Here is a 27125-nt window from a genome sequence, read left to right as displayed (position 1 = left end):
CTATCGAGAAACCATCCGGCTTGCACGCTACACCGACAATCGATTTCACCGGAATCCGTAAGGTCTCTCCCCCCCCCTTTATCCCCCGTCCCGCCCTTTATACAGAGCTCCGGGATCAGACTCAATTATTCAGGAACCTTTTCGAAGCCCAGTAACAGATAAATTTTCATGCGCGCTGGCCTCTTTCACTCGTCGATGAATCGAAACTATCGATTGCGTCGGAAATACAGTGGGTAGAGATAACGCTGCTCTGTAAATAATGTCAATAAATAATAGTAACGATAAAAATGGCGGTGAGTAAAACTAGAGGAGGATATGATGAATTGTTTTGAATAAAATGAAACCAAAGTATATACAAAGCATAACTGTAGTTTTTTTATTTTCCAACAACAAAACGATTTGCCAAAAGTATAATGATGTGTGTGTGTGTGTGTGTAACTTGTATAGGAACGGTAACGATCTGCGGACGAAGGTGGTGAGCAGAGGTGTAAAAATATATTGTCCAATTTTTTTGTACAACTATGAGTTGTAGAAAAAAAAAAAAAAAAGAAAAAGAAAAAAGTTAATCAACTAGCGTCAGCTGCTGTATCTAGAAGACATACTACCGTACGTGTACAAGTGTACGTACTGTATTGCGTACATATTATGTTATTGCACTTTGAAAAAAATCAGCCCCGCGGTCAAGACAAAAATCGCAATAGACAAAAATCGCGAGACGGCAAGAGGGCGATATCTAAGATGGAAAAAGACGAACTATAGAATTTGAAATCGACGATTACGCGTCCGCTTCCTCTGCGCTGAGATCAGACTCCGTGAGATCCGGGTTTCCGCCGGATTCGTTCCGATCGTTTAAGGTCAGACTTGCGAATATCGGGACAAACATACAGGGAACGTAGTAGACGGCGGGCGTTTGATCGTAGGGGTTGAGGGCGAGAGGTTGGAAATAGGAGGGGTCGTATTGGGGGGAAAAATCAGCTCCCCCTTCCTCCGTATCCTCGCAGGTACGAGGAGAAGGCGAAGAAGTCGTCGCTAATTGCGGCAGCGGAGGGTGATAAGCGTGAAACGCGAATTCGCGAGGACCCTGAACCTGGTGGTAGAACGGGGCGCAGAGGGCGGAATTAGGCAATTCTTGACTCACCGGGCCGAACTGTTCGAAGTAGTTTTTCACGTCTTCGAGTGTCGTCGGCGCCGATAGCCCGCCCACGAATATCTTCTTTGTCCTAGTCACCATCTGCAACAGATTGGAAAGAAATAGCAGGGTTAGTATCGGTTTGCGAAAAGAAATTTGTAGGTACGGAAGTTATTTTACAACGCGATTATGATCAACCGCAAACGGGCATTCGAAGATCGTCGTGCGACTTTCGATGCTCGTTTAATTAATAATGACGAATATTCTGATATCCGTGTTAAATCAGCAGCAGCAACAGCAGCCTGACGTATGATTATATACTGCAAAGTGTTACGACGCGACAAGGTTTCGCGTCGTCGGAAAGCCGACGTTTCAAAGTTCCGAAATGAAATATTTCGAAGATTAAAGTTTCGATAGAGTGAAATTCTGAAAATTAAAATATACCCAACGAGTGGGTGTAAAAAATGAAGAAAACCGAAAATCAGAATGACCAAGATTCCGAATGTAAAAATATCGAAAATCAAAAACAATGAAATATCAAAGTGGTGAAATTTCACAGAACTGAAAATCTTTCATGTCTCAGATTTTTAAATTTCATCATTCTCGTACTCTCGGAACTTTGACTTGTCGGGGTTACGCTCTTTCGTCAAAGTTTCATTTCTTTACTTCCAAGTTTCGCCAGCAAAAAATACGGAATTTTGTGCTTCGGAACTTTTAAGATTCGGAATTTCAAACCCGCCCCCCTTCGTCATACCAGCGGGAAAACTGGCGCAAGGATCAGGAAGAAATCAGGATCACGATTCGAGGTGAAAGCCGACGGACGTAATACTCTGCGGCGATAAATACAATTAACGACGTTTCGCCGAGCTCGAAGCGCAAAAAGTGTGCCGGCGCCTTCGACTTCCGGTTCGGAAGACGGTTCTGAGAAATGGGTGCACCGCTGCTGGGAGAGAAATTGATAAGGAAGAGATAAAATATGAACGCTCGAGTCGGTCTGAACGCAGCCACGCGCACAGAAACGGAAAAACCCGTAGACGCGACGTTTTTACCGGCGCGTGATTTTCGGGTCGCCATTTTGGACACGCCAACGCCCGAACGGAGGGAGGAAAAATGCAGCAAAAAATATCTACCGACGGGCTTATCAATTCCGGTTGTACGATGAGAAAAGCAAAACTGTTATACCTCATAATATAGAACAGGAAAGGAACAAAATCGAACCTTTCCTGGGGAATTATCGATCTCTGATTAGGATGGAAGCCTGTTACCCACTTCCGCTTCCTTCTGATTTTTCCGTCGAGCCATCTTTCCTTTCTTATTTATTTTTATTTCCACCGGTTTTTTACCTTCCATCTCGCCGCGATAGTGGAAGGAATTTTTTTCTTATCATCGTCGTTGTTCTTGTTGCTGTCATCGTGGTTTGGTTTCCCTTTTTTCTTATTTCGTATATCTTTCTTTACTTTTCATTTTTTTTTTTTTTCTTTTCTCTTTTTTTGTTCTACTTTCCAAAACTTTTTACTGCCACGACGCGTTACGTCAGAGCACGAAATCGTTCGACCATTTCTTGCGAAATACGACGGGCGGAACGATAAAAGAAACGAGGAGAAAGGAAAGAAAGGAAAAGAAATAAATAAGCGTACACAGAAATATGTGATATTGCAAGAATGCGCGACAACATTCAAACTTATTGAACATCTGTAATCCTGTGTGAATTCGTTTCTTTTTTCTTTGTCTTCATTCTATTTTATTTTATTTTTTTCCAGCAATCTGACGAGAAAAAATCAAGTCTCGAAACTTTCGAGAAACTCGACGCTTCTTCAACGCTTGCAGACAATTTTCCCGCTCCCATTTATACTTGTTCCATTTCACTTTGGACGAACCCGCCGTTTTATCATCTTCAGAACGGACCTGGGTTTACACCTATTTGAAATTCCTAGCTCTCTCTAGATTTTCCACCGCTGCGTGCTGCCTGCTTGTAGGTATACGTGATACGTGTAATATATGTTCAAGGGTATTTCTCTCACTCGGCAGACACGTTGCAAACTTTCAGCGCTGCTGCAATCCGGAAAAAGGTATACTGGTAGATATAGGACGTTGCAGCTGGTATGCAAGGCGTAGGGGAGAAAAAGCAGTTCGCCCCTGCCCCCCGAAGGCGAAACACACGACTGATATTTCACCGGCCGCATTTCTCACATCCCTCAAATTCTGAGTTTTACCCGATTTGTCGGGAAAAAAATTTACGCCTCTAATCTACGAAAACATCGGTTTGAAGTTTGTAACGTTGTCGTAACGATTCGTTTGTCGAAAAACTGGTTATCTTGCAACTTTAAAACGACCTGATATTCGGTAAACAGTAACTGAGTGATAAAGCATTAACGAACTCGAATTTTTTACACTCTTAAAAGTGATTGTGAATTTGATTTCACTAAAATTTATAGTAAAAACACAAAAACGTAATTTCAATTCACTAACTGGTGTAACAAGTTTATCGTATCTGTAAATTGACTAAACAGTAAACGTATGGTGAATTTCCTTTTCCGTATCCGAATAAAACTTGCAACATAGTGTAGGAAGCTGCTGAACAGTTGTAATTCTTATTTCGAAGCATCGTTACGTTAACTTTATCAACTTTAGGCTCACGTACAGAAAAAGAGGATAATTTTTTAACGCAACTTCTTCATCCCCAGCTTCATATTTCGTTGGCCCACCCTCTCCTTCATCCCTAATTAATCACCAGGCTGAAACGTATACGAGCGATGGCGGTTAGCGTTACAGATACATCGTACGCCGTTCGAAACTCGGCCTCGCGAGCGGTTCGAGAGCAAAGTAAAATAAAAAGTGATTCCGGACCGAGCGGTATTGCCGAGAAGAGGTAGGTAAACTCGAGCAATTTCGGTGATGGCTGGCTTAGACCTTTTTCACGCGTCCCGCTAGCCGGTAGCTTCGCCGCCGCTCGGCGCTATCTTGAGCCGCCCTTTTCACCCCCGTTTGAAGAGAGCGAGGCGAGGCGAGCAGCAGCTTATATTCTCGGCTCGAGCTAATCAGCGGAGTGTATAAAGTCCGGGTATAAAAATAAAATGACAGGATTTCAAAATTAGATAAATGGCTCGAGACCCGGCCGAGCTTTTCCTCCCGCGCGTAGCTGGCTTATTCAGGTCTCGAACTTGTACCGGATTCCCCGATTCGAAAGCTGATACTCTGGGAAAAGGGGATGACAGGGTTGATCTTGAGTAGTCGGTTGTGTACGGTGGGGGTGGCAACAAGTTTAAGGAATAAAAAAGGAGTCGGCAATCGCACTTCCGTCGAGCCGCTCAACTCGCGGGTCTTCCCGTTCACATTTTCTCTCACGTTCGCCTTATCTTTTTTTTGCCCTGGCGCAGTTTCCTCGAAAGACGGAATGGCGCGAAAGGTGCAGGGGTGGCGAGGATAATCCGCGGTCGCGCAATTCAGGTTCGCCCGTTCGATAAGGAGGCCGGGGAAAAATATCGAGGGTGCAAAAACGGGCGAATAACACATCGCACGCACGCACACACACACACACACGCGCGCGCGCGCGCCCAATATTCGAAACCTGGCCGATATACGCAACAAGTTTAACCCGAAGACGTTACACCCTTTTCTCGCCTTGGCCCCCACCCGTCAACTCGCCCCTGAAAATCACCCCGCACGGCTCGGAGGGACGGGGTGAACGGGATGGCGGACAATTGGTATGCGAAGCGCGCGGTACGCGTTAGCCCAATTCAGTTAGGAGAGTTAGGCGGGCTAAGTGGCGGCCTGGCGTACAGGTACCGGGGTTCAGGGTTGCTTCGAGCCTGGATACAATTCGGATACGCGGAAGCTCATCCGGATCCCGAGCATCCCGCAATCCCCGTTTCTCCGAGCTGACAGCTGAGCCGAACGACTCTCGAGGCTCCGGAGAAGCTTATCAACCCTCTAGGTGCGAGCTCCGAGGGTTGGAAAGAAGGATGCATGCTAATCGCGAGGCGGCAGCAGATGCTGGAGATCCGGTTGCACTGAAATCGTAACGGTCAGCTTCTCGGTAGGTGTTTGCATGCGTGATTGATCGAGGGGTGAAATTCGGTTTCGAAAGAACCAAGTCGAAGAGTAATAATAATTTCGAGTAGATAATAAGTTGGAATTTCGTGACCCGATGAGAGATGTACACCTAACGATGTTTCGCTGGGGAAGGTCAATGAAGGATATTGTAGTTTTGAATTTCATAGCTTCTACAAATTCGGTGTCTACGCATGTGCTTAACTTCTAAAATATGTTAACGCACGTAGCACACTGTACTACACGATTAAATCGTTGCCTAATTTTGTTGTTCTTTCAATAAATCGCACCTCGGCGACAATTGTGACATGACTAAAAAATGCAGAGAACACATTTGGATTTGCAAAATTCAAACGTATACAAGCTTGAAAAGTGACGGTTCTGCAGTTGAACACCACAAACTGTTTACTTGAAGGAACAAAAGGTAACTTCCATAAGCATGCGAAGCTTTTGCTCGCAGGTATCTGCTTCAATTGGAGAACTGCGATTTTTACGGGGTGTCACCCTTGTCGCCGTGGTGCGAATTATGGTCCGAAGATGGCTGGCTGGGTCCAGCTATCAAATTCAAAACCAAAATGTCCTTCATCGGGCAGCTTCTCCGACGAAACATCATTAAAGTTGGAACAATTTTCCCAAGTTCGGAGTAATTAATCGGGCTGGAATAACTTTTTTCGTTATTCATTGTACCTACATTGAAGTTTGGAATCGGCTCCGGATCGACCGACGCTCTTTATCGCGGCGGCGTGGAGAAACAACAAAGCGGTGGGTATCGAACCGCGGGCTGTCAAAACACCGCATTAATCACTAGCCCGGCCTCGGCGGCGCGTAATTAGCTCAATTACGCGAACAATACCTGCCCGCGATACGAATGCGCCGACCTCGTTGCCGCCAACCGCGCCCCGCAAGCCTCCGAAAGCCAAACCCTCGATGCTCCCGGATTAGGCTTCGCTAACGTCGGACCCTCGCTTCCCGTACACCTACCTACGTGGCGTTTTCGTTACGAGTTTCCGTGATTCCGAAGCACTTTTTGAACTTCTCTAATCCCCCCCTAAAGACGACTCACGTGGGGGGTCCGATCGAACTCTCGTCGACGGCGTCGAGCTTTTCGCCTCGATTCCGGAACTTTACTTTTTCAGTCTCGGAATTACCGAGTGAATTAAACTGCGAGGAATTTGTAGCTTTCGAATTTCATGGATACATCACGCAGGGTGGCCGCAAACTTTTTGAAAAAAATTTAGGTGTGCGGACACCCTGATCACATCATCGATTTTGGTATTTCGATGCTTGGACTGTTTTTTTAAACCAAACCTCAACGTACGTTTGAACTTGCGCTGAATTATTTTGTAATTTTAAATTTAACAGGGGTTAAAATCCGCCTGCGTAAATGCAAGCTGGAGTTGTTTTTACAGAAGAGCATAAATGCAGGCCGATTTTGGAGAAAATGTATCCCGAATGGCATAAGTACAGCCGTATTTACCCTTCGCGATATTCCAACATATAAATAATCCACTACTCGTACAACGCCTAGTCAGAATATCGAGAGAACTGACAGCCTTTTTCAATCATCCTCTTCAATTATTCGCCTAAATCGTCAAAGTTTTGTAGATTTCCAATCGATCACCCGTTACAGAGTTTATAGTCGTCGACCGGCGGAGGGTGGATTCGGGAAAATACGACACCGCGGATTCGAGGGGGCAAGACCCTTGGAACACGAGCTCTCGCAGAGTCTGACACAGTTCGACGTCACGCGACAGCTTGGCGAAGCGTTACCGTGACCCGGACGATATTATTAATAAAGTCCCTTTAGTTCTCCGAGTATGTAGGAACAAGACGACGCGAAGCCAGCGCGTTCGTATCCATGCGACAGCTCGATCCCTGCACGAAGGGTTGTAGGGCCGCGGACACCCTCTGAATTAATTTTCCTAGGGATGGTTGAAAATCAAATCCGAGTCAAAAATTACAGGAGTCAAAACGAACGGCTGTTAATGCGGGGAAATCAAATCGGTTGAACGCTTTATCAAGTCAGAAATGAGAATTTAGGTTAAACGAAGATGCGTCCAAACCACTGTTATTTGTACCGTTGCAGTTTGATTTAAGATGACGAATAGGGTGAAAAATGGTTGAAAAAATATCTTGCATCTTAAGTCGAACTTGCGATTTGATCGCAGAAAATTGCGAGCTTCGAGGTATCCGAAAACAGCTGAGAATATCTGGCGTTGGCTGGATCACGCACGTTATCTATGATATCGAGCTAATTATTCAGGGAGTCGGAACTGGCTCTGACCGTTACTCGTGGTACAGATCGAGTGACCGGAATTCATCTCGTTGAATATCGTGAATCGCGATCCTCGCGGGATAAGAGAGGTTGTCTCGCAGACTGGATGATCCGGCCGGAGAGAACCGCGTGAGAAAAGGGTCGAAAGGTGGACAAAGGGAGCTGCAGGGTACGTCGTTAACCTTGAATACCGAAGCGTTTGTCGTTCCTCTGTAGAGGCGCGACAATACGCGTCTCGGCGGAAGCAGATTCGGTCATAATGATTCCCAAGGTCTTGGCCCGGAGGGTTCCGTGCTCCGGGTTTCAGGACGACCGGTTTCCCCCCCTTTCAACGGAGAAACTCATTGTCCGGTTGTGAAGTTGCGTCGAAGCCGCTGATCAGGCCGCATACGAACGAGCCCGGGAGCGAGTAAGCAGTCTTCAAGGTTTCGGTTGCGACTAAATTCGGCCCGCAGCTTCCCCTGCAGCGCTACGCCGCACCGGTCTACCGGAAACGCGACCGTGCTCGTTCACACGTGCCGTGAAGGGTCAAGGGTCAGGGCAGGACGACCCGATAACCTGACCCAGTGTGTTTAGGGGTAGTGGGAAAACCCAAGTTTCGAAGGCGATCGCTTATGGGAAATCAGGGGGTAGAGGGCAATTTCTTCTCGACCAACTTCCCGCCGTGCATCGCGTAATTATTAAATTCGGTTCAGCTGAGCCTCGCGGCGGGTACCCAAAATCCGCCCACTACCCCCTCTCAATCGGAAGTTCACGTTCCTGGTCCGTAGGCCGCGTTCATCCAGTGCCTTGACTTAAGCTGTTTGAGTTCCGAGTTAGCGGATTACCGCAAACTCTTCCGCCAAACTCCCCCTGCTCAGAGCTGTCGCGAATCTTGCTCATCGAAGCGGATATTTTTCCGCGGTCCACTCGGAGGCGCGATTTCTATTTGCGATCGAGCCTCGAGATCGCCGAGCGGTGCTTTATCGAAGAGTCGATCATCCGGGCTTCCGAGTCGGCCATTAAAACTCCAAAAGCTCCGAACTTCCGGCCCCACGTATCGGATAAATCGTGATCTAATCTGCGGCGATCCCGAAGCGTTATTACACCCAGGGCTTTTCGGTCCACTCTTTCTACTCGAGGGCGCCACGCTGGGGAAAAAATAGGGCGAAAAAGAATAACGGGGAGAGCAAAGAGGTGGCCGAATCGTTCTTGCGTAACGTGTTTCTCCCTGCGTTCCGTCCCCCCTGTCTCAAGGGGTTTGTTTTACGAGTAAGCGATATCCGAGTGTGTGCACAAACTCGGCGCTCCTTTCTCCTCCTTTCCACGCGGTCTCGCGACGATTTTGACTTCTCATTTTTAATCCACGACTCGATAATCGTAGGCGGATATTATTCGCCCGCGAACGTACAGTGCTTAATGACTCGTGGGAAATGGTTTCCTGAAAAAAGTAAAAAACTCGCTTTGCTCCCGTCTTCTCGAGCCGCTCTCTTTGCTTCTCGCCTGACAAATGACACGCTTAGTTTTACGCCTCCCGCGAGAAAATGCGGAACGACGAATCCCGGCCTCCTTTTCTTTCTCCTTTCTCTCTCCGAGGGGAGCTGAAGGATAACGAAAACACGAGGGAAAGACGAACGAACCTGCGGATAAAGACGGAGAAAGCGAAACTACGAGAGGTGGGGAAATTCGGAGGTAGAAACAACGCGTTGCCCGATTTTATGAAAGGAGACTTTGCCACGGGGATAAAATTTAACGCTATCAATAAAACGAGGTAAGTCCCCGCCGTCCCGATTTCGTGCCCCAATATCACGAGCCCCGGAGACTTGGACTATACTGCAGGCTGTCCGTGTGCCTGACCGAATTAATTTTAAACTTCGCAGCATCGGAATAGAATTTATTTCTGTCTCTACCGTTCGATTTTCCACAACGATTTATTAAATCCTTCCACAATTCGTTCGTTTTTTCTTTTCACTTTCTCTCATAATTAGAGACAATGGTATAATTCCAGAGATTTTATATAAAATAACAACAATTTTCGGAAGAGAACGGATTGTAAAACAGGGGATGAATTTTTCGAATAAATTCAAACACAGAAACGCGCGCGTCTCTGTAAACAATAAATATACGGATGATATTGTACATAAACGAGGCAATGAAAAAATGGCGGTTATAAATTTGTAAATTGCACATTGCGCGAGAAGTATGGCGTCGATCACCTGCCCGAAATATATATGTGTATACACATATACAGAGGTATGTATATACATATATTCACAAAACACGGGTTATTACAGTGGCGATAAAATCTCTGGCTAATGGTTCCCCGCAATCGTTTTCCGATATGGAATTGTTTACAACAATCGAGGCAAGGCAGTTTGAGCCGGTGCAGCAAAGCTGGTCAAGTGCTCGAAAATTGCGTACAACGTACGAATCGAGAGTTGAGTAAATTCGTTCGAGCGTGTTGGCAAAATGCCGGGAATTTGCGTGGGTAAATTTTTTTCCCCGCCCGGGCGTGTGTTTACAGGATAAAATTGAACGCGATCCCGGACGGAATTTCCCTAATCACATCACAGGCGAAAGTTCCTTATACTTGCGCAATTTCAGACGAAGCTCCCCTTGCCCTTTTACGATCCGGCACATAAAACTCGAGGTCGAACTTTCCTCGGTCTGAAAATCATCGGCCGGGAAGCCGGGAATTGCACGGCAACGCCGCTCTCGCGGATCATCCGTAATATCCGCATATAAACAAGTTTCAACGGCGGGAATTTTTCATCGAGGTCAAAGATTAGCGACGATATCGGGAACTCGAGAAATTCTCACGGACGAATACGACGATGCGCTTATTTCCAAAGATATAGGTACAAGCGAATGGAACAATCTGCGGAATAGTGCCGTTACATCGCGAAGCCGCGTCGCGGGCCAAAACTCGCCGCTAATTCGACGTCCCGTAGCTCCCGCGGGATCTCGAGTTATCCCGGATTACCATTTTCAATTACACCACACCCGACGACCTCTGCTGCAGGATGCATCATAAAGGCGGCCGGTTGGCAGACGCGAGCGGATGTAATTGAGCCGGAGTTTCCCGTTCGCTCCTGAATATCCGCGGTCTCCGTTCTCCGCGCTATCCTGCAGGAGACCGCGAGGCGAGCCGCCTCCGGGAATCGGCGCGAAAGCGCAAAAATAACCCGGGAGTGCCTGGAGGGCCGACGAAAGGAGCAAAATTCGGAACTGGGTTAACTATCCCCGCCACCCTTCCGCCCTTCCGCCCTTCGATGCGTCTTCCCTTTTGTACGAGCTTCGCGGTTTATGCCCGTCTAGCGAGACTCGCTTCTCTGCAATATTTATCCAACCAGGATTCGCGAGCTTTTTTCTGACCCCCTTTATATTTCCTGCCTTCCCCTTGCGCCTCTTGCTCTACTTGCTTCCCTCTTTGTATTCATTCCGCGTTTCTGGACCTGGACTGCCGATTTTTTGTCTTATTACCTCCGTTTATTCCTTGATTTGTATGTTGTTTTTTTTTTCTTTGTTCTTTCCTAGATTCTCTTTTCCGAATCGCGATCGGGATTTCCGCGCGTCTCTTCCGTCGCGACGTGCGAAAGTTTTCCTCGACGAATGGGAGGTTTGCGTGGAAAAGAGAAAGTGAAATTTCTTTTTCATCCCCGCGCAAAAAACGGGGTCGTTCAAATTACTCACAGGCGAAATTGATGCGTTATACGATGCGAACACAGACTCGATCGTGAAATAAAACTCCTGACGGTACGATACGACCGTGCATGTACATTGTACAATATATGTGTATATATCTACACGCACGGAGGCGTAAATCACCCCGTAAACTCGAAAACAAGACTCTGATTAACGAAGGTTCGCACGCATGCACCGCGGGGGTTTTCGCCTCGCAGTGAGAAGAAAAATCCGAATAAAAAATGAGAGAGCAAAAAAAAAAGAAGAAAAACGATCAGAGCAAATACGCACAAATTTACCGAAACCGCGATCGCGACCCGACCGATTGGCGTAAGCGATTGCGAAACGGACAGGCGATTGGGGTGCAAAAACGGGGAAGTCGCACCGAGGGATCGGAGGGCAACTTGTGACAGGATGACATATCAATTTTCGGGTGTTTTTCTTTCGATCCTATACGCGCATCACGACGAACTGAAGAGTAGTTCCCGCGCGATGGCCAATGACTTATTTCTACCACTTCTCGGCCCCGGAAGAATAAGAATAAAACGAAGAAGAAATACAAGGCTAGAAGCGAGATCCGGCGATCAATCGCCCGAAGGAGCGAGGGTGCAAAAAATAAGGAAGAAAGAGGTGCTGGATCGAGGTTGAAAAGAGACGGTTGCTGAGGGCGGGGTGGGGGAGGGGGGGGGGGGGGGGGCGGAAAAGTTTGAGAAACGATGAACCGCTAGATATTCAAGCGTACCTTCTCAGAGGTGATGAGAGGCGTGATGTACGTGGTGACTGCCGTTGTGTACACTTTGGGGGTGAGTTGTCGGTAACTTAGTACTTGTCAAGTACTAAGTTGTCCGTATAAATTCCAATTACCACCCTTCGCAGCAGCAGCAGCAACGACAGCTGAGGTGGCTGTATACCGTTACAATGCTTGTCAGCGGACGATGATGTCGATATCGAAATCTCCCTTTCCCTGCAGGTACTTTACGGGGTTGATTCAGATATGTAACAGGCTGCACCACTTCGCGAATACCAATTTTATATATTTATATATATTTGCGTGTATATATATATATATATATATATATACATATATGTTATATATACATATATATACGTAGCAGCTGCTCCTCGATATATATATATATATATATATTAATTTTTTTCACTGCTGGATATTATAACTTTTCTCCTTTGCTTCAGCCTGCGAGCTTGCGATCCAATTGTATAATCGAATAAATCACTTAATTGTCACGAACTCGGCCGTAGATCCAGGTACGAAGTAACTTTTTACAATTTAGTATATTATTATATATAATATATATGACGATTCTCGTTCAACTCACACGACGTTCCCGATTTATAAATATATATACATACTATATATATATATGTATATATATATATACAATATGTGATGTGTATGTGCGTGCGTGTGGTCGCGTACGTGTGTATACGTGAGTGTGTGTGTATATATAAATGTATATATATTTATTTACTCGAAAGCTACCGAACGGACGAAAAATAATCTCGGTTTAAATATATATGTACGTATATTATACATATAACATATATATATATATATATATATTACGTTATAATTTTTACTGCGGAACGCGAACTTTATTCCCGTATTATTATTGTTGTTGTTGTTGTTGTTGTTATTATTATTATTATACGCGTGTATCCGTTTGCACAGGCAGCCAGTGTTTACGCCGCGCGTCGTCGTCGTCGTCGTCGTCGTCGGTGGTGCGACGGAGGTGAATCGCGTAGGCAGTCAGGTGGTGCGATCGGCGCGTTGGATCGTCGTTGGCAATGCTACACGTTGTGACGCCGAGAACGGAATGGGGCATCGGTGGAGGCCCGGGCAGTTCGCGGCAGCGACGGTAGGGGGGATATCACCCTCCTGCCCCTCCCCTCCCCCGCCCCGCCCCTACCATGCCGCCCCCCTTTAACGGCGACGCGGGACGCGCAGGCGCCTCGAACGCCGCGAGGGTTGTTCGCGAGGCACTGCCGGGGTGGCCGCCGGGGGCTTCGCGCTTCGAGCTTTCGAGCTTCGAGCTTGCTTCGGGCTTCGCCAACGCCGCCGCCATCGACCGCGAGCTCCGACGAGCTGAGAGCCGAGAGCCGAGAGCCAAGCGCGTGGCTCGGCGCGAATGCCTGACCCTACGGGAATACTTAATGCCAACGAAGCTGCCGCCGCGACGCTGCGGGGGCGGTGCGGTGGGTTGCCTAAGGGCGGCGGTCCGAGGGGCGTCAAACGGGGGAGGCTATCGGACCGGCGTTCGGGTATTTGGCTTTCCGCACACATCCCCAGCGATATCTGCACATCTTCGAACACCGCGGAGGGGGAGAGAAGGAGGCGGGAGACGGCTACTTGTTACGCAAGGCAAGGAAGATCGCAGCTGATGCGGGTTTATCTCTCCGACCTTAGGATACAAATGTCCGTACTCCCTCCCGTTCTTTTACTCTTGTTTCCTCCGACTTCTCCGACTAACGGAGAACCGCGAGAACGATACGAACCCCCGAGGAACGCGGGGCTGATGGAAGATTATAGCGTTTTACCTGAGTAAAACATAAGGGGATCCTCCGAGTAGTCGTCACCGTTCGTGGTCAGACGACGGACACGGGAAACGTGGACTCTTTTCCTGGCCGCCGGCCAAGAACCGTTCGCGCTTGTAAGATCGGAAAGAGAAAAAGAGAGATGGATAAATAGGCTCAACTGCGGAAAGATTTCATTGAGTCTCAGCGGGTGCTGGCCCCCGGCCAATACTACGGGGCACGCGTACGTCGCGTCTCAAAATCTCGCCGCCGTGTTCGCGGTTTCGAGAGGAGGCGGTGAAAAATCGTTTTATGAATACCGGGGGGCGGTCTCTTCGCGGACGTAATTCCTCTCCTTTTACTTGCCGCACGCGGAAGCTCGGGGCCGAGGAAGCTCTTCTCTTGGAAAACCCCTGCCAAGAGAACCGTCCGAATTTCACGTAGGTATCCAAAAGTATAAACAGCGATCGTGTAACGGGCGAGCGGCAATAACTCCTGGGGGATTTTCGTTGTCACATTCGTTCCTACTAACGTCCCCCGCAATTCGGTGGCTGTACGCGTTGCTGTATCGCGCATCCCCCTCCCCCTCAAGCCCTGCTCTCTCGCCCTGCTGTTCTCGTTATAACGCCTCGAGGAGAGACCCGGAGGAGGATTCCCCGCCTTCTAGCCTTGGCGCTTCGTTCGTTTGGCTTGCATCCAGAACCCAACGGCACCGTGTCGGTACCCTGCGGATCGCTGAATGAACCCGCGGCCCGCTGAGTGACGGCGCAACAGACGAAAAATATAATGAAAGACGGCGGTGAGGGGGAAAGATGGAGATGTCGCAAACTGTTCCTCTTTGCACCATTTTAAAGGTGTTTACAACACCTCCCGAGACATTTTTTTAGACGTTTTGAATGATCCGACTCGACTGGCTCTATCAGGTTGAGTTGAAAATGTATGACGTCGAACTGGAAGCTCTTACACGCAGCCGACTTCGGAGGTAAGAAATCTCTCGGATGAAGTTTAACGCACCTTGTTGGAGAAATGGGTGAAATTGGTGAGTAAATATCGGAGGAGGTTGAAAGGAAAGGGGGGGGTTGAACGGTGAAGAAAATTCCCTCGGGAAACATCAAGTATAGACAGTCGAGCATTGCAGAGAGCGAATGTGGAGATATATGTGTATTCGCGTGTGCGCGTGTAAACATACATACATAGTACATACCATGTGCGTGTATCGTAGAAGCGGAATTTTGCATCCATCGAACGGTAAACTGGGAGAACTGTTGGTAGGGAATGATAAAATGAAATAAAAATAAATAAAGAAAGCAACGGCGGCACCGAGAGGGAGAGGGAAAAGAGGAGGAGAAGGAGACGAAGAAGAAGAGCGATAAGATGAAGAAGAAGGAGAGAGGGGGAAAAGAAGAAAAAAGTAGGTTACTCGCGTCAGACGTGCGACCCTTTCGCATGGCGGTAGCTGCGTCTCGCAGTCTGTAGGGGAGGATTGGGGCGGGGGGCGGAAAGCTGTTTGTTCGACAAAGTCTAACTTCTCCCATAACGGCGTGTTTTCTGTTTGCGCCGGCAACCCGCGGCCGCACCACCCGACCCGATGGATGGATAGGAATAGTGGCTCGCGTAATGCCGGCTCGGCTACTATACTATTTACTCCCCTGCCCGTTTTATCATACTCCTCTAGGTATATGTGTATCCGTATATACGATTATATACTATATATACGTACATCCTACATATCCAGGATGCCTTCACCGTTTTCTTTCTCTCTCTATTCTTATCAACAAATTTCGACCACGAACGGAAAGAATAATCTGTTGGGATATACAGTAAAGCTCTTGACAAGTTTGAAAACAAAAATTCCCACCACAATCCTTGCGATTCTATCTCTGACGATGGAAAATAAGCACTGTCCCTCAATCTGACGCAGAGATACTATCTCGTACATCTGAATCGATGAGAAATTTTTCTTCCGTGCTCATATAAGGTATAATGTGAAAAAAGGCACGATTACAATCTTGAAATTTTCCTTCAAGAGTTTCATATTTTCACCGATTCTTCGGCGTCGAGTTCGAGCCGGCTTCCGCAGGGTTTGGCAGAGCTACAGTTTCTCGCATTTTCAAAAACTCGATCCGCGTCGCGTCGTTTATACGCGTGGGGCAAATCGATAACCGAATGGATTGACGGAGGGATCGGGCAACGGTTGGACGGATGGACGGACGGATGAATGGATGGATGGATGGATGGATGGATGGATGGATGGATAGCCGGGTGGAAGTGTTATCTCCAGGACCGAGGGACCCTCGCCTCGCTCTGACGCTAACGGCGGAAGGCCCGCCATCGTCACCGGCGTCGCGACCGAATTTACCGAATCGACCTTGCCATCCGCGTCCATGGGACGTCCCCCGAGTTAACGGGGAATCGATGCCCTCGACGCAGCTTCGTCTACGTGCAGCTACGGCCTCGTCGTCCCGCAGGGGCTGCTAGAAGAGCGCAGTTTTTCATTCGGAGAACAATAATTCCGTATAACAATGAGAAATTACGAAGGGAAATGAATTGGCGAGTCAAATCCGAAAAGCAAAAAATCGCCGGGAAAGAAATTCCACTGCTAAAACGGCAGTGACCTGATTTTAAGAATGCAAGAAATTTTATCAAAAACTCAAACATTTATTGTATATATGACAAATAAGCGACCTTCAGTTTTGCATTCAAATCACATTTATTGAAAAATAGTAATTAATAATAAACGGCAAATGTAACAGAATTGATAAACAAAGTTTAAAAGTTGATATTTTTCCTACTTGTTCTATTTTCGTACGGACTTTCCCGTATCAAACCCCAAACGTAATCTCCCATCACGCTCTCGTTAAACTGCCCTTGATAACGTTAATAACAATAAAGTCCATCAGATCTTGGTGAAAACGTTTTCCGTTTTTTTCCGAGTATGTATCTACCCATATTAGCTATCAACCAAAAACTTCAAGACTCATTTATCAACGCAAGAAAGACAAAAACAAACTTTATAAGTAAAAAATAAAGCTTTTGGTTATTATTCGGTGTATAAAATTGAAATTTATGTATCTCGGTAGAGATTCGAAAAAAAAAAAAAAGGAAATTCTTTCGTCGACCTGTGTTATTCGTCACGTCGCGTTTTCGCGACTCACGCGAACACTTGGCACACATTCGTGGATGAATCTCGAGGGGGACGAGCTGGATAACCGTTCTATCCAGGTTAGCGGGGGGCTGAATTTGTTATTATCTTCTTGTCGACGGCTCGGCCCGACCGAATCGAATGGGGGCTGCAAGAAGAACCCCCAAAAACTCCTAGTGTCGCGTTGAGTTAACGATTCGCTGAACCCCGCGGGGGATAACGTGATAAAATTGGGGGACAGGATGCGATGTTCTAAATCTTCGGATCGATAAGCGTCCAGCGGGATCACCGGACAATTCCTCGGTCAACCGGATTACGTAGGGGGTTAAAAAATCCCTCGACACCGTAAGCGCAATGCTCGGCGGTACAACATATCATTATTCTATCGATCCCGCAAACAGGTGGCGCTGGCACGCAACAGGCGCGGATTATCCGCACCTGAATCCGCGGCTCAGGGTTCACCGTAATATCTTGCAGGTAACTGATTGCAGAAATTTTAGCAAAAGGAACGAACTTCCGAGGCGAAGAATAAAAGAATTGTTATACACAACGCGTCGTTTGCCAGCCCAGCAGTTGGACAACTCACCAGCATCCGTTCTGCGGCCGTTCGAAAACCGCGAGCAAAGAATTGCAGCGGAGAGCGACGATCGGACAACCCTGTTGAAAACATGGCAGTTGACTGTTTGCTTGACCCAGTTTCTTCTCGCGGTTTACCTAGGAACTTCCCCTTAAACTCGGGCGAATTTCAGAGGCTCAATACTTATCTGGCACCCCGACTTCTCGTCCCCCATTTCCGCCCTGTGTCCCGCTCCCCTTTCCGCTCCTTTCCTTTCTTCCGGAAGATAACGCGCAGCCGGCTGTCACTTCGTTTCGGAAACTGCAGAGTAGCTGTAGTAGGTAGAGTAGAAAATTTCCGCGCGGAGAAAGAGAAATATCAGAAAGAAAGAAAAAGAACAAAAAGAAACAGCCAGAATGCCCGAACTTCTGGAAAATATCACTCGGACACGTTTTCTTCGACGTTACGTTGACCAGCCGTGATTTGGGGGGCGGGAGGGAGGGAGGAGGAGGGAAAGAGCAAATCGCAGGAGGTCACGCGACTCCGACGCCCTCGCGCAACTTCCTTAATTAATATGATACACGAAAACGAGCTTTGGACGAGGTAGAGTTCCACTCTCGAATTTCTGAAAAAAGAAGGGATAAAAAGAAAGGGCAAGAGGGAGGGGAAGGCGAACCGCAAGTTGGACCGATGAAACGATCCTCTGCAGGATCGAAGAACGCGCGCGACTCGCCGGATAATCCGGGTGAAAAACAACGCGGTCCTTGTGTACGAGGAAGGGGGGGCAAGGACGCAAGGACTCGAGCTTATATAGGCGTCGGGGAGGCGAGCTGGATTCTTGAGTCTCCGCCACCCAGCGGCAGCAACCCCACTCGACGTGATTAATGGTATTAATAAGGCGACTCCCGTCCCTGCAGCGTCGTAAGCTAACGGAGAGTTTTTCGTTCCTTGAATTGATTTGAATTTCCTACAGAGCTAATGGCTCGCAGGCGATATGCGGGGACGATGTGACGACGCGGTGCAACGTTCCATTATATCCTTCGGGATAATCTCGCATCCATGTGCAGGAATGAGGAATTGCGCGAAGCTCGATTTTGCCTCGCGATCCTGCAAGACGCGGGCCTCGAGTTGCGTCGAGTTCACTTTCCTAATCCATTCTAAGACGCGTTACAAAGGACAGGATCATCCTTAGTCCTGACACGATATTACGACGGAAGATACGATTTGGGGAAAATTATATACGAGGTGTGCTCGTTACTTGCAGCCCCGAAATCGTTTGATAAAATTTTAAGGCGAAACCGCCGGAGGCGAAGAAATTTGTTCCGGCTAATCGTGAGACTGTAATAGGGAAAGACATCACAGCCGCGTTTCCCGCTAATCCGATCAGCGAGAGACTTTGTTAATGCGTGTGATTACACAGGCTGCAGACATTTGCGGATGGTGGAAAGCTGGTTCTTCGGGATGTTTCCGGTAGATGAATACGGCGTGATAACTACGCCGGGGATGTGCGGGGAAAGTGAGAAACAGGAAACGGTACGAGAGCTGAGGAGCCTCGGTGAATGGTGGTTGACGTAAGAGGATCACACTTGGATTTATGGTGCCTTATACCTCGTACAGCGAGTCCCGAGGAGCTAAAACGCCCGATACGTGAGGTGTTTGTTAGAAATAAAGGAACGGCCATTTCCGGGATATCAAGCGAGGTGGTCGTCCTCTCGAGATCGCGGTACCGCTCATGCCCCCCCCCCCCCCCCCCCCCCCCCCCCGTCCCTCACAGACACACTGCAATGTCGCCACCGCCCCGTAAACCTTCGGCTATAACGTCTTACAGCGGACTTACAGAGACCTGAACCAGTCTCTCGGAGCAGAAAAATATACCCCTGAAGGACCAGGTGACACCCGCTAAACCGGTCCAGCCTTACGCCCGACATGGTGCTCGGATCGAGACTCGACTTCCGCCCGCAGACACTCGAGATGATACTTCCGGAGCCAGAGTCGCCTACCGTCGTGCGGAACTCGCGGAGTGCGAACTGCACCAGCTCGATAAGATAGGTACGTATCGCGAGGGGTGAATTTTCGGGAAAACTTTAATTACGAGGCGACACGAATTTCCGATACAGTGCAAGAAATCAGTCTGACAATGATTATTAGGATCGGCGGGATATTTCCGTTAAATGATATTATCGCGTACCGACGTTGGAGAAAATTATTCCCGAAGACGTCAGAGCGAGAACCTTAACTCGGGTGACTCGTGACCGAGGCGCGACGGCGAACTTCAGGATTCAAATATAGCAGTAGTCCGACGGAATACGGGTCGACTGACATTTCACAGAGATTTTATCCCGGCCTGTCACCGGGGGTGATATCGTATCCTGGCTCGGCGAGGCTGTCGCCTTTCTCGGGAGCCTTCGATCGACCGTCTCTATATTTTTCCCCGGCACATCGCCTCCTCTCGGCCAGGCTACAGGGTCGATCCTGCACTTTCATACCGTTACGTAATACAGGGTGACGTTTCAGCGGAAGCACCCGGCGCCTTCGAGGCGTTGATAACCGGCTCGAAAGCGCGTCCTGGTACGTACAAAATGGAACGTTGGCGGGCTACTTACTCATCTCGGTGTGATAATTATGACATAACCGTAAAGTAGGAAGGGGTAGAAAAACGTCTCTAATTATACGAAACGAGCCGGCGTAGTCGAAGCTTACCTGCAACAGAAAATTTAGAAAGAAAAGATTAGCCCCGTGCATAGAGAGGACCGATCGATGCGGTTACGTGTATACCTCGTTGTATACTACACCTAGCGGACGAGCGTATAGCTGGGAAAATTTATGGGCAGGAAGCGGCTGTGGGTATATAGCCGGTGTATAGAATGAGAAAAGTAAACCGGCCGGTGGCGAGAACTGGACGGTTGATTAAGGCGGTTAAATGGATACTAATGACTCGTCGGTCATGATTCGTACAAGCGGCTGACTCGACGCATCGACCCGACCTCGCTCGACCTGGAACCGGACCCCCAAATATATCCTAACGAGACGGCAGACGCCACGTGAATAAGTACGCAAGCACATTGGATTGATCGACTACAGCACGCTTTGGCGAGCTTTCGCTCGACGGCCTCGCCTCGCATTTAGTTTCCCGCCCTCCCCCCCGGGGGCAGGGGTTGGATTCTCTCTCTCTCTCTCTCTCTCTTGCTCTCCGAATCTTCCGTCCGGGTACCCGAACGTGCGTTTGATCTCTCTCTTTCCCTCCTTTACCCCTCTCGCCCCTTGCGAGAAAAGCCCGCCGAAAATACCGGAGATAAATTATCCCGAAGAACATCGCCGCCATCGACCGCAACGGCGACGCGGTAGCTGTACATGTACAACTTTTACCCTGAGAGAGAGAGAGAGAGATTATATTCTGTACGTAGACCACCAGCTTCCTTGGTTGCGGAATAGTTTTTTTTTCTCTATTTTTTTTTGGTGAAAGCAGGTGGTGGAAATAGAACCGGATAGAGATGCAGGACGGGAAGGGGGATAGAGGTGTGTGTCAGGAAAACAGAAAATGGAAGGAAGAGAGGCAACAATAAGGTGGGAATTTATTCCTCCGATTTCGAACGCGGGACTGCTCTGCTCTCCTCGGGAGAGATAGTGGTAAGCTCTCCTTCCACTACCTCTCTCTCTCTTTCTATTTCTCGCTTTTTCCGAGAGCGGAGAGCCGGCCGCGACGCGGAGCCAACGATATTGGATAAATTAGCTACCTAGAGCGAGCCGTGCCTCCAACCACCGATGGCACGGTCTCTGGGGCGCCAAACCTGACTCGCGATGCATTACCGCCCACCCCTGCATCCTCCGCTTCTCAGTCCCGCGACGGAAACTTGGCGAGTCAGGGGGGGAAGGGGCGAGGGAGAGAAGAGATCAGCGAGGGGGCTAAGGGCGGTGGAAACGCGACGGAAAGGAGACGACTCGCGGGACCGAGCTCATCAGGGTAATGCAGCCGGAATTATCCTGAAACTAAGCGGGATCACGCCGCTACGGCTAAAGATATCTCGCGGGTAGGTAATGCTTGCGGAGATTTATAAGCTCCTTCGGAATAAGCTGCGGTATGGATCGGGATCGTCATTAATTCATTGTCCGATCGGTGAATCGATTCATCGGGGATAACGGTTTGCTCCCCACGTCTGCGACGATGACTGCGGGACTTTTCGACGCTTGCAGGATGTGCTGAGATCGCCAAGAGTACCTCGGAGTAACTCGGGTGTGTTCCGGTTATAGCTGCATGGGAGCGAAATTGTGGCTGCTGCAGGAACAGGCTGAATCCTTAATCCAGAATCCAGAGTTGAATCCAGTCGTGGTACGAATGGCCGGGACGAGGGTGAACTTTGGCACACGGACTATGTTTAGCGCCAATCTGCGGAGCAGTCGCGGCCCTCTAATCTCGCGCTCCTACGAACGAGGATCCGGAGTTGGCGAGCCCCGCTCATCTTAGTTGGTCAAGTAAATCTCGACTCCCTTTCTCCCCAAGGCAATTCATAACAACAATTAACGAACCAACATTCATCCCGTTTAGCTTCGTTTAGCATCCGCCGACTAACCGACCGGCTGTGCAACGCTCGTTGGAAGGTGGAAACTCGTTAGCGATCCGATGCTGACGATTTTCTCTCCACTCTATCCGTCGAGTACGTGTGTCCGGCACCATTGCTCAACCGGAACGAGGTCCCCGTAACCGTGTCGCATTGAGCAATCTTCGTGAGAATACAATAAATTGAATCGAGTATAGATATGTGTATCGTATACCTTGTACCGAACCGCACGCGTAATTCAAACCCTTTTATGCCTTTGGAATCCTGCGGTACAAAAGAGAGAGAGAGGGAGAGGGGGAGAAGGGGAGAGGGAGAGAGAGAGAGATGGAAGAGGGACGAGGGGCATTTAATACGAGAATAATCCAGGCGGTCCTCCGCAAACAGTTTTATTACGATCCGCACAAACATATTAAACATAATACCGCTTTGCTTAGCTGAGCCGAGGGCTTTTCTCCCTCGCCCTTCTTCTCTCTCTCTCTCTCTCTCTCTCTCTCTCTCTCTCTCTCTCTCTCTCTCTCTCTCTCTCTCTCTCTCTGTCTCTATCTCTCTCTCTTCCTCTCATACTCTCTTCTGGCCACGCGCCCGAAACTACCCTTGCAGCAGGCCGAGCCCCAACCCTTTGCGTCAGCGGACAGACGGGATATCAAAGGCCACTAATATCGTGTACCTACCGACCGAATTCCACCGCACGAAGCTTTCGTTGCATGCGTGTTAGGGCCGGCGTTAATCTGGACGTTATTCGAGTCAAGTAGAGCGGCAGTGGACATGCGGCAGAAGCTGCGAGGAGCCTAATCGGCGCGATCGGATCGGATAACCAAGCGGCGCAGGAAGGAAGGAAAAAGCTGCCCGAGGAGAAGAGCTTCAAGGGTATGGCTCAACGATCAATCCATGAGCCGACGGCCCTGAGAACGTCTTGCGATGTGGGCTGCGAGGCCGTGATACATTTGTGGCGGATGAGTTTTGGGAAACGGAACCGAACCCGAGTGGCGTCAGTGACGGATCCTAATCCTCGAGAAGCTTTTGTTGTCACTTCTTCCCCGCGGCATGAGCGCCCGGCTGCCATGCTCAACCCCTAATTCCGCAAGATTACGTAACCGTCAGCCTAGGACAACACACGCGCCTTAGAATTCCGCCCGAGTAACAATTTGCGGTTTTAAGATGAGAAGTACCGTTCCAGGTTTCGTCCCCGTCCAACTTGGTGCCCAGAATTCCGGCGACCAGCGGGACGTAGTATTGCCGCGCAATTTCTACTCCGGGGGAAGTTTTCGCTGAGAGAGCAGGGAGGCGAGTTGGACCCCGGGGGTTGGAAAGCCGCAAGGCGAGCCAGGCCATCGCAGATTGTAGAATAATCGGCCAACGTCGAAAGTTCGACGGTAACTTTTGAGGGTACGAAGTCACAGGTTGGTCAGCTTTTGTCTCAAGGTTCTGCTCCTCACGCACGTCGCTGAGAAACTATTGAACGTACGTGCAGGATGCGTTGAATTGGACTAACGGACACCGAAGGATGGACCAATTACGAAAATGAGATGACTCGAGTGCCCGACCCAACGAACGATCCCGCCGATATTGAGTGTCGGCATACGCTGAGGCAGAAAATGTAACTGCAAGCTCACCGTCGAGCTCAACTGTAACTTTGGGCATGACCCTGAGGACCGTGTAGATTCTGACGGTAGCAACATAATTCAGGGGCAACCGGGAGAGTTTTAATAATAGCGCTGAATCTTGAGAGGAACTTTTAACGCCGTAGGTAAAAGTACAAGAGCGATCATTGAGACGGGACCGAGGTTAGAGAGGTCGGGAATTCCTGGAGGAAAGAGAAAGAGAAGGGAGGGGGAAAAAAGAGAAGGGGGCACCCGCGTCAGTTGGAGGTAACTTTTCCAGCCCATCGTCACCCGCACCGACCGTTCTTACCGCGAACAATGGCGGGATGTCAAAAACGCAGCAATTAATTCCACCCCCGTCGCGATGCGAGGGCCAGAACGTCGCCCATCAAGCACCCGGGGAAACAAAAGCCCTGTAAGAATTCCAGTCGAGCTTTCGGCGTCGGTACAGGAGCGGGGAGCTTGAAACCAGCGCGAGACAAGGGACGGATCACCCAACTTTGCCTCGCTTATTGTAATTCAATTTCACGGAGGCGAGGCAGGGGCATGGGAAGGGGGTCCAGGGGGGGGGGGGGGCTACGTCGACGACTCTGTCTGCGACTCGCGGGTTCCCGAGGTGAAACGTCGTCCCGACTAAGGGATGGACTTGACAACTGTTTAACATCTTTGCTTACAACTTGTACAGATCCTCCTCCTTCTCGTTCTTATTCCCCGGGGACTTTAAGCTCCCCTTCTAGCCGTGATTCGAGCCGAGTGATTCTAGCCACCCGGATCGGTCCTAATTCCACTGATTATAAACGTCTGACCTCACCGAGATCCAGGCGGACGTCAGAGCCGAGGTGTGGCTCCGTGATCACCGAAGGAATATTCTCCGAGGGCCGCAGCAGGCGGCTACAACGTTAACAGTTGACTCAGCTACCCGTCAAAATCTGGCGTCACCCTCTTCCCACTACTGTCTAAACACGCCAACTTAGATTGCCGTAACACCCTTGGCCTTTGCAGATCCCAGAAGCATCAAACTTCACCCTGAATCGAACGTCGGAATTCATTCTTCCCCGCAGTAGCTACGGTACTCCGTCTCCTGTTGACCTCGGATGCAAATTGATCGCCGAGGGAACCTGGTTAGCTGCTATCTCCCGTGTGTATCTGGGTGTTTGGTAGGAGCGGGTATATCCGTCCGTAGACTGCACGGAGCTGTCGATGTTGACCGAAGTGTAATAGAGATAACTCGAGCGACGGCCATCGGCCGGCGAGCAGGGTGCATTTACACGGACGGAGATTAGCGGAGGACGAACCGAACTTGCATAATCCCGAACAACGGCTGGACCACAGTTGAGTGCTCCGAAGCCGCGGTTACGACCGGCCTTCGCGACCCTGGACGCAAGCCGGGGATAAAAGAAGGAAAAGCCGCAAAAGTCTCGACGGTCCGAAAGTCCAAAGAGCCGAAGAACAGCGCTGCCGATCGAGAAAAGCATCGCACCTCACCCCTTACTCGTACTCCGTAATGCATACCCGCAACAAAATGTATACACCGGTGTGTTCACCAAGCGGGCGATGTTGGCGGATTTATTAACATGGCCGGCGATTAGCCAGACCGGCAATATTTCATCGCGAATGTGTGTACGGTGTATCCAGCGGCGGCTGCAGACCGAATGGAACTGGCACGGCGGGCAACAACCTCGGAGTCTGCGGTGGACAGTTAGTGTAGCGCCCTGGAGGGCGGCGAGGCGTGCTTGACGAATCCGGCTATAAGCGGAAGCTGATTTTCCCCGTCCCAAAATATTGTTGCACGAACTACCCTCGGCGGGCAAAAACCACCGAGGGTATCCATTAGCCGTCCGCCTGCCCAAGTCACGACGCGACTCGGACGCTTCGAGTTTGCCGCTGCTTGGGGCTTCTGGGAAGTTGTTGTTCTTATTTCCGTGTCTCGAATCCGGCTCTACAGCTCTTCTGTTGTTGTTATCTCCCGCGGTGAGGTCGGGGGACGCTTAAGACTTCTTACAACCTTGGCAGTCACCCCGCTTAACCCAGTGCATACCTTTTTTACAGTCTCCCTTTAGCTTCGATCGATCAAGCACGGTTGAAATTAAAGAGCAGTTTCTAGCAGCCACCGCATATATCGAATGCAATATTCAGCCACTGTTTTCGTACATCTTACTCTCGAATAGATCATCGAGTTTCTTTCACTACTCAGCGAACCATCATCGTAACTCGCTAATATTAACAAGAATATGAGTTTTCGATTGCACCTGAAAGTGTGTTCCAAGCTCTTTCGGGAACCTACGCACTTCGGAATCTGGTTTCCGCAGTGGCGGTCCCGGTGTATCCCTCATAATAATTATTCAGCCCCGAAACCACGGGCTGACAGATTAGTTCTTGCTGGCCGGTAGCGGTTTATGTTTTTGCCTGGTTCAACGGAGTGTATACCTACGTGGGTGCTGGGCGGGTGTATAAGCGTGTCCTTCGCGTTCACCAGGGTCGCAGCAGCAGCTCGAGGATAGCTGTTCCACGTTGTGCGTGATTGTGCGTTGTTCGCGAGTGGATCCAGCGCCGGTTACGCGACACAAGGGGCCACAGGCGGGGTGGCTGAGGGACGAGAAAATGGATCTGCCGGCGATGCCGGGAGGGCGATGGGGGGTTGAAACAAGAGAAGGGCGGGTCGTGACGTCAGCATACACCGATAGCGATATCGCATCACGTCCTAAACCGCGCTCCGAGACCCGGGGGTTTTAGCTTGAGGATAAATTGGAAGGCCGCAAGTGATTTTACCCACTGGTTCCAAGAATTTTCTACCATTTCCCGGGTCGATCGTCGATTTCGAAGGAAAATCCTTACTCGGTTGTATTATACCTGCAGCCCAATCCACCCCCACCCCCCCCCCCCCCCCCCCCCCCCCCATCCACTCTGATCAGAGACTCCTTTTTTCACCCTCCTTTATATCATCCGAAAGAGGTCCGATCCCTCGTGGCCGATTTTTCACACAGAAATCACTCGGTATATAATATTGTACGAGTCACCGACGTATAACGTATAGGCCCAAGGTCGATTTTCGTCAGATAACAAGGGTGATTCCGGGCTCCTTCGGCATCGTTCAGCCCCGGTAAACTGGCCCCTGAATCGTATTACGGTGTTCGCGAAGCCCATCGCGCACGGCGACTCTTCGTGCCTCCTGTCAGCTACAGCCGCATTTACGATGGACCGTGTGTGCAGGAGGGTTCGCGTACATACAATGCAAATTATTATACTCTACATGCTTAAGCACAAGTATCGAGGGACCCGCGGCTCTGAACGGTCGTAAAACAGCCCCATGCTGTATACGAGGGGTGAGAATTCCCCGGAATTGCGGAGCAGTAACGCAACGTCCGGGCACTCAGAAATTACGGTTCCGACTCGCCGCGCATATTGCCGGAACTTCGCTCAAAAACTTGATACGTACCTTCGTCTCTAATTGCTTTTCGCCGTCAAGTCCAAGCCCGCGCGGCCCTTTAACCGCGGCAACAGGTATACAAAAGGCACGACCTCCGACTTTGACGGGAGCCACGCGAGCTCCCCGAATTCAAATCGCGGATGGGTATTTCGCTCTCCTGATCATCGAGTCATCCCGGAAAAGCGGGGAAACGC

The 27125-nt window shown here is 49.4% G+C and overlaps 1 protein-coding gene across 15 annotated transcripts in view; it reads right to left on the bottom strand.

The window, feature by feature from the left end:
- The window catches only part of LOC107222160 (RNA-binding protein Musashi homolog Rbp6), a 411438-nt gene that overhangs the window by 144702 nt on the left and 239611 nt on the right, over positions 1-27125 (bottom strand). For all 15 annotated transcript variants that reach the window (XR_006904484.1, XR_006904485.1, XM_015661398.2 and 12 more), the window contains one exon: positions 1139-1231. Coding sequence is in view for 13 of the 15 variants with exons in the window: in XM_015661398.2 (XP_015516884.2) it covers positions 1139-1231 (93 nt within the window). In the remaining 2 variants the exon portion in view is untranslated. The remainder of the gene's footprint in view (positions 1-1138; positions 1232-27125) is intronic.

Source organism: Neodiprion lecontei, chromosome 5 (genome assembly GCF_021901455.1).
Source record: "Neodiprion lecontei isolate iyNeoLeco1 chromosome 5, iyNeoLeco1.1, whole genome shotgun sequence".
In the NCBI taxonomy this organism is placed as follows: domain Eukaryota; kingdom Metazoa; phylum Arthropoda; class Insecta; order Hymenoptera; family Diprionidae; genus Neodiprion; species Neodiprion lecontei.
This window is presented reverse-complemented; position numbering and strand designations above follow the sequence as displayed.